Consider the following 7,763-nt stretch of genomic DNA (forward strand, 5'->3'; position numbering starts at 1 on the left):
TATGAACGACGTTCAAACTTTTATTTAAAATGGAAAAACTGACAAAAATAAGTCTTTTTTGGTCAATTTAATGCATCCTTGTAGAATAAAAGTATTAATTCCTTTCCATAAAAAAGTACAAACCTTTCTAACCCCAAAAGGGTGGTATGTGATCTAAACATTTCTTGGTAGTTTATGTTAGATTCAGCCCCTGATATTTCATTCAGTGACGCACACTGCGTGCTGTGAAGACTTGAGACAGCCATGATGGGACATGACTTGACCCTGCTAACGTGGTAATTTTTGGTGCACCAACAATGAAAAAATGGCCAAGCTATGCAAAAAGGGGCTTTAAATGTTTTCTTTCTCTTCCCACAAGAGCGTCACACAACTGGTCCCAGCAGGTTCAGTTACGTCACGTTACAAGAAGCGCTACTCTGCTGGGAAACTCAGGTGGCAGAGAGCCAGAGCCATCCTGTCATCCACCGGTGGGTGGAGAGAGATGAAAAGTAAACAGCACAACTAGCGTTATATAGAAAAACGACACGGGACACATGATGTGGCAAAAATAATGTTACAGCTTATTATTTCTGAACTATTTCACTTATTTACAAGCAAAATGTGTATTTAGCGCTTGGTGCCGTTTGACCGCTCAACCATCAGTCCATCAGCGATTTCTCTGGTTCACAAAACGGTCACACCTGCAGAGCTGCATCAGGCATATCCATATACAAGCATGATTTTTCATCCACGCTTCAGAAGAGAAGAGGTGGGATACCACTGCCAAACAGCAGCCTCCATGAGGGAGGAACCCGCCACTGCACCGAACCCTGCGTCTGAGAGAAAACATCACCATTGATAAACCACTGACCATTCACTTCTGAAATTCTGTAACCACATCCTCCTAAGGTAACGTTCCCATGCTTCTGAAAGCTCGATTTCAATTCATTATGCAGATGCACTGCATTTTCTCACACTTACAGGTTTTTCCAGCAGATGGAGCCAGTCGTTGAGATGGTTAATGAGAGCAAACGCGTCAGGGATGTTGTCTCCTTCTGAGCAGAAGATTAGCACTACTGCCATAGGGATGTCTTCTGCACAGCTGGACCAGGCAAAAGAAGAAACTTCATTAGCTGGATTCACAATTATAGATTTGTCAGTCACAGAATTGTTTGGTTTATGCTGGTTTTTACCAGTCTGTGTACAGGGCTTTGGTCACTCCTCCTCCGGGAATGTAGAGGCGCTGCTCTGAGTCGGAGATCCCGGGAAACGCACTGATCCTCTCCAGCTCCCTCCAGCCCAGCTCTTCTACCCTCTGACCCTCCTCCGTCTGCAGAGACGGAGTCAGCAGGAACCGCAAAGGAGTGCTACACAAACAAAAGATACAGAAATCAGCTACAATAACATTTAAAAACTAGCACCAGTGTTGGTGAAAGTTACTTTTAAAAGTAATACATTACAATATTGCATTACTTTTTATGGAAAGCAATGCATGTTACTTGTGTGTTACTTTTTGTCACCTAGTCTGGGCTTGCTAATTTTTTTATAACAAAAAAAATACATTTTTAGTAACTGTAAAGGCTGTTTCACACCAATAGAAATTAATAAGCCTCAGGCTGAAGTTAACTTCCTCTGCACTTACTCACGATTTTTCACCAAGACAGGAGAGCTGTCAGTGAATAAATTGGAAAACAAACTAACTCAAGTTACTTATTTGAAAAAGTATTTTGTAGTAAATTTAAAAATAGTGTCATTTTACTAGTTACTTCAAAAAAAAAAAAAAAAAAATCATTAATTCTGTAACTCACATTACTTGGAATGCATTACCCTGCAACACTGCTAGTATCACTTAAATATATAAATCACTGGGTGTTTTGGTGATTTTTAGTGGATTTAAGAAGTGATTTTGATTTTATTTTGATTAGTAAAGTGTAATATTATTTAAAACATATTTACATTAAATGTGTGCTACCCAGTGACATTTGCACCGTTTAAATGTGACTTAAAGGAAAAGGCCACTTCCAGAACAAAACTTTACTGAATGTACTCACCCCTTGTCATCCAAGATGTTCATGTCTTCCTTTCTTTAGTTGTAAAGAAATTATGTTTTTTGAGGAAAACATCTCAGGATTTTCTCCATATAATGGACTGATATGGTGCCCCGAGTTTGAACTTCCAAAATGCAGTTTAAATGCGGCTTCAAACGATCCCAAATGCAGCTGTAAACAATCCCAGTCGAGGAAGAAGGGTCTTATGTAGCCAAACGATCTGTCATTTTCATAAAAATAATACAATTTATATACTTTTAATGTGAAACGCTCATCTTGTTTTACTCTTTCCGACCTCTGTTTTTGTTCCGGTTCATGACAGTTCGGGTATGTCGAAAAACTCCCATCTCATGTTCTCCCTCAACTTCAAAATCACCCTATATAGACCCTTCTTTATATGAAGAGAAATCCTGAGATGTTTTCCTCAAAAAACATAATTTCTTTACAACTGAAAAAAGAAAAACATGAACATCTTGGATGACAAAGGGATGAGTACATTATCCGTGAAATTTGTTCTGGAAGTGGACTTCTCCTTTAAGTTTCCAAATACTTTTGTGTAGCACACATACAAGACATTTATTTACATTTATATTCTGTTATCTGTGTCTTCAGTGTGTCATTACCCATGAAGCTGTTGGTCATCTCTCTGATATGCATGACTGCTGGACAGCAGCACACTTCTGAGGAATCCACTGCTCTTGATCCAAGAAACCATCAGCTTTCGGAATGATCTGACTTTTGTCTAAGAAGAACAGTAAACAGCAAAGAGTAATGGGCAACTGAAATAAATTATATTAGTTATATTTGGATTTTTTAAATAATTGTCAGTGCAGGCTGACAGCAAGAGTTTTATTTTATTAATTATTCGTTTAATGTCTGCTTAGACACAAAAAATTATTAGAAAGAAATGTTAAAGAAATAGAAAATATATGGAAAAGTAATACAAGATTTTTCATATTGATATATTTTCAAACTATTTCTAATTCAGTAATAGTTATGAGATATAAAAAAGATATAAATTCAATTGCATCGTGTTATTTGCTATCTGTAAATTTTCTGATATCATGTTTGTCGCCTTTATATCAGCTAAGCAAGATGGGGGGTTTTTAAACTGAGGAGCAGGGGCTCCTAGGGGGCCACAAGGGAATGCTAGAGAGTCAATGGGGAAAATTAGAGAAAAGCTGTGAAAACAAACTACATATATAAAAAAAATAAATAATAATAATAATAATAAAAATACACAAATTAATAATTAACTAAAATAACATTAAGATATCAAAATTAAATTTAAAAAACATTTATTGAATGATATATAATATATAATAATATATAAATTTAAAGTAATTGGTTAAAATATTAAAGTAACAAATTAAATAATTTAAATAAAAATGTAATTAAAATACAATTAATTGACAATTTAAATAAATTAATTCATATAGTGATTTTAAACAACACATCTAGCAGAAAAGTACTATAATGAGTAAAAACATAACATAGCAGAAAGTAAATGCTTACCAAATATTTTACACATAAACAACTTCTCACAGCATTAATGGGGTCTTTTCACACACACACACACACACAAAATATATATATATATATATATAAGACTTGTAATAGTCTTTAAAGAAGTCTCTTATGCTCATCAAGGCTGCATTTATTTGATTAAAAATATAGAAAAAAAAAACAGTAATATTGCAAAATGTTTTTACAATATAAAATAATGTTTTTTATTTTAACATACTTTAAAATAGAATTTATTCCTGTGATGAAAAGCTGAATTTTTATCAGCTGTTACTCCAGTCTTTAGTGTCACATGATCCTTCAGAAATCATTCTAATATGCGGATTTATTATTAGAATGATCAATGTTGGATAATATTAACAGTTGTGCTGCCAAATATTTTTTGGAACCTGTGATTTTTTTTCATGAATAACAAGTTTAAAAAGTACAGTGTTTATTCAAAATACAAATATTTTATAACAATGTAAATTATTTATTATTAACTTTTAATAAACTTTTAATTATTAACTTAATACATCCTTGGTGAATAAAAGTATTAATTTCTTAAAAAAAAGAAAAAAAAAAGAAAAGAAACAATAAAAATGTACTGACCCCAAACTTTTGAACGGTAGTGTATATATATATATATATATATATATATATATATATATATATATATATATATATCATATCTGCTCTGAATTTTAGGATGGGGGCATGGCATCTAACGGATTGAAAACCCCTGCTCTAAGTTGTCAATAACTTTCGATAAAGTCTACACTTGTTGTATAATGGCAGATTACTGACCTGAATGATGGGTGTCCTAATCTGCAGAACAGCCAGCTTTAAGTCACTGTGAGAAAACACTGCAGAAACAGACATTCACAACATCAGACACTGTACAGACACGCAGCAACATCTTATCCTCATGGATTTTACGGTTAAAACAAAAGTATCACGTTACCCTCTGCGCTGGTGCTGAGCTGGGCAGCGTCCTCCGTAGCTGTGGCGTAGGGGTTGTTGCCAACCATGGGAATGAGACAGTCCGTGTGGAAGTATCCCACTCTGGGCATATTCAGTGTTGAAATGAGGAGATCCACCGCGAGCTGCCCCACATTTCCAACAGATACTGCAGGCTATGTACATGAGAAATGATCATAAGCAGCTCAGTGTCTACAGAAGACAGCATGTGTTTGTCATGATGATGAAGCTGATACACAAAAGACGACCAATACTTCACTTACCATTATCAGAGTAAAGCCTTTAAAAGAAGGAACAACATCCCCCGACGAAATGAACATTTTGGAAGTGTTTATGACAGATCTAGAACGTAAACGTAGATGAATTGCAGTTGATCTGTAGTGATTTTTACTTTCAATTTCCTGCGCTGTGGAAAAAGGACCTGGTGGTAGTGCGTCACGCCGCAACGGGACACCTACTGCCTGACCAAAAACAATCAAAACTACTAATATGTGACGTCTATAATTAATCCGTTTTTAGACGCAAGTACAGTAACATATTTAAAGATAACACGACCTTTATCAAACCTTAAGTGATCATAATTTGGCCGTTACAAGAGCTACAAGAGTTACAAAGTTATTTTGATAGACAATTGTCAAAATAAAAGCCCTTTCGCCGGCAAATTTAAAGGAGAAGTCCACTTCCAAAACAAAGATTCAGAAATAATATACTCACCCCATTGCCATCCAAGATGTTCATGTCTTTCTTTCTTCGGTTGTAAAGAAATTGTTTTTTGAGGAAAACATTTCAGCATTTTTCTCCATATAATGGACTGATATGGTGCCCCGATTTTAAACTTCCAAAATACAGTTTAAATGTGGCTACAAGTGATCCCAAATGCGGTTGTAAACGATCCCAGCCGAGAAAGAAGGGTCTTATCTAGCGTAGAGATCGGTTATTTTCATAAAAATAATACAATTTATTTACATTTTAATGTCAAAGGCTGGTCTTGACTCTGCCTAAACTGTTTTTGTTCCAGTTCATGACAGTTAGGGTATGTCGTAAAACTCCCATCTCATGTTCTCCCACAACTTCAAAATCGTCCTGTTTTACCTTTTTTGTTAAGGGTGTTTGATCTTCTTTGCATGTTCACTTTGCAAAAACTGGGTCGGTACTTCTGCAGTGATGTAGGATGATTTTGAAATGATTTTTGGAGTTGAGGGAGAACATACGGTTGGAGTTTTTCGACATACCCTAACTGTCTTGAACCAGAATACACAGAGTTCAGGAAGAGCAAGACAAGACGAGCGTTTGAGAATAAAAAGTATTTAAATTGTATTTTGTTTATGAAAATAACCGATCGTTTCACTAGATAAGACCCTTCTTCCTCGGCTGGGATCGTTTACAACCACATTTAGGATCGTTTGAAGCCGCATTTAAACTGAATTTTGGAAGTTCAAAATCAGGGCACCATATCAGTCCATTATATGGAGAAAAATGCAGAACTGTCTTCCTCAAAAAACATAATTTTTTTACGACTGAAGAAAGAAAGACATGAACATCTTGGATGACAATGGGGTGAGTACATTATATGTGAATCTTTGTTTTGGAAGTGGACTTCTCTTTTAAAAGCTAACAACATGACCTTATTATTATTATTATTATTATTATTATTTTAATAAATATGTACACTTTATTCTTTTTTAATGCTTTGTGATTTACCAATACTACGCTAAAACTATGCAAAAAAAAAAAAAGATGCAATTTCGTTACATTTTGACAAAAACAAACAAAAGTCATAAGAGAATAGTTTAATTAGAAAGTTGCTGCTAAAGCTCAGTCAGGTCATTAATTACACGAATAACCACAAGATGACGCTAGACTCTCATAGAAATTAGCAAAGACAAATCATTTGCTTTTATTGGTCTTTTGAGTGTGATGCCAAATCATTAGTTTCAAATAATATTGGTGAGACCATTATGTGTAAATCACATTAAGTCACCCTAAAATCATGAAAACAGCAGAGAAGGAACATTACATGAAGAGTTCAGATGCAAAAGCCTCTAAATCCATCTGACGTATTTCTTTCAAATGAGCATTTCTTTCTGGCTACTTTGTATAGGTTTTTATGTAAGTTCTGGTACTTCTGATTGGGCTGAGACTGGAATTTAGCGAGTTTGAAGTAAAAGTATTTGATGGACGTATAATATGTGTCAGGAGCATTCACTTAGTATCATTATCTCATTTTTGACCGAGATGGCTTTTAGCTGGTTTTGCATCTGAACTCTTCAGTACAGACTGTTCCAGTAGTTCTTTTTTCATCTTTATTTTGTACTTTATCTCTCCACTCTAGAGTGCTCAAATATCTTTTCTTTACAGAAACGTATCTACAAAGACACAACAAAAACAAACGATCACAGTAAAGTCAATATAAATATCAGACAGAAGATGATACTCATGACAATACAATTATGTCTGAGCCAGCGGCTGTGAAACTATAAAGTAACTGTGACTTGTGTTTTCTGCAGGGTTATTCAGAAATATGGTGTTTCACAAATGACAAAGCAAGAAATCAATACAGTCATCAGCCTCAGCCAAAGGCTCTCGTAAAGCTTTCAGTCAGTGGAGAAATATAATAGCTTCACACCAAACACTATGAAATGTTTCTTTGAATGAAACTCTTTGTGAAACAAACACTCTCAGTATGTGTTTTTGTTATTTTTTTTATTAGATATTGTTTTTTTAATCCATTTTTATTTAAGTTGTAGTTATTTAGTACATCACGTTAAAAATGTTGCTTTAGCAGCTAGCTGAAACTGTATTGTAGTATATTTTAACGTTATTTTTAACATTAAGGTTTATTTATTTTTAAAATTAAAAATGTTTCCAAAAATCTGTACCAATCAACTCAGGATCAGAACTATGAGTTTCATAATGATTTGTTTTCACAAAGCAAGAACTAAAGCAAAGATGTTTTTTTAGGGTGTGAAATACTGTATCTCCAAGGGTCACAAGCATTAGAGCTGATTATCTGCTAGTTAACCTCTTACAGGGTCACCAGCATCTCTGGATCAGAGTCACGCTACAAGACTTCATTTTCACAAATGTTCAGTTTAATGACTTAATATATATTCTCCGCTTGTGCATTTGCATTCAGAGCCTCCTGCTCTCCTGGAAAGTATGTTTGTGTGTGTGTGTGTGTGTGTGTGTGTGTGTGTGTGTGTGTTTCCCTGAAGAAGGATCAAAGGGACTTTAGCAGCCAGACTTCACCTG

General features: G+C 34.8%; 1 protein-coding gene across 1 annotated transcript; it reads right to left on the reverse strand.

Moving 5' to 3' along the window:
• Positions 1-539: 539 nt before the first annotated feature.
• On the reverse strand, positions 540-4,955 carry psmg2 (proteasome (prosome, macropain) assembly chaperone 2). Its single transcript, XM_051135980.1, has 7 exons — positions 4,775-4,955; positions 4,495-4,666; positions 4,338-4,396; positions 2,651-2,769; positions 1,173-1,346; positions 961-1,081; positions 540-815 (listed from the first exon to the last, which is right to left on the reverse strand). The coding sequence occupies exons 1-7, from the start codon at positions 4,829-4,831 to the stop codon at positions 735-737; spliced, it is 783 nt and encodes a 260-aa protein (XP_050991937.1). The 5' UTR covers positions 4,832-4,955; the 3' UTR covers positions 540-734.
• Between the last annotated feature and the right edge of the window lie 2,808 nt (positions 4,956-7,763).

The sequence above is a fragment of the Labeo rohita genome, chromosome 19 (assembly GCF_022985175.1).
Source record: "Labeo rohita strain BAU-BD-2019 chromosome 19, IGBB_LRoh.1.0, whole genome shotgun sequence".
Classification (NCBI taxonomy): domain Eukaryota; kingdom Metazoa; phylum Chordata; class Actinopteri; order Cypriniformes; family Cyprinidae; genus Labeo; species Labeo rohita.

What these genes read in the sequence shown, in the direction of transcription:
- psmg2 (XM_051135980.1), bottom strand. Translation starts at nt 4,831, where the DNA reads ATGTTCATTTCGTCGGGGGATGTTGTTCCTTCTTTTAAAGGCTTTACT. An exon ending in TTAGGACACCCATCATTCAG is followed by an intron (nt 2,770 to 4,337) that starts GTCAGTAATCTG and finishes TGTTCTTCTTAG; the next exon opens with ACAAAAGTCAGATCATTCCG. An exon ending in TCCATCTGCTGGAAAAACCT is followed by an intron (nt 816 to 960) that starts GTAAGTGTGAGA and finishes GTTTTCTCTCAG; the next exon opens with ACGCAGGGTTCGGTGCAGTG.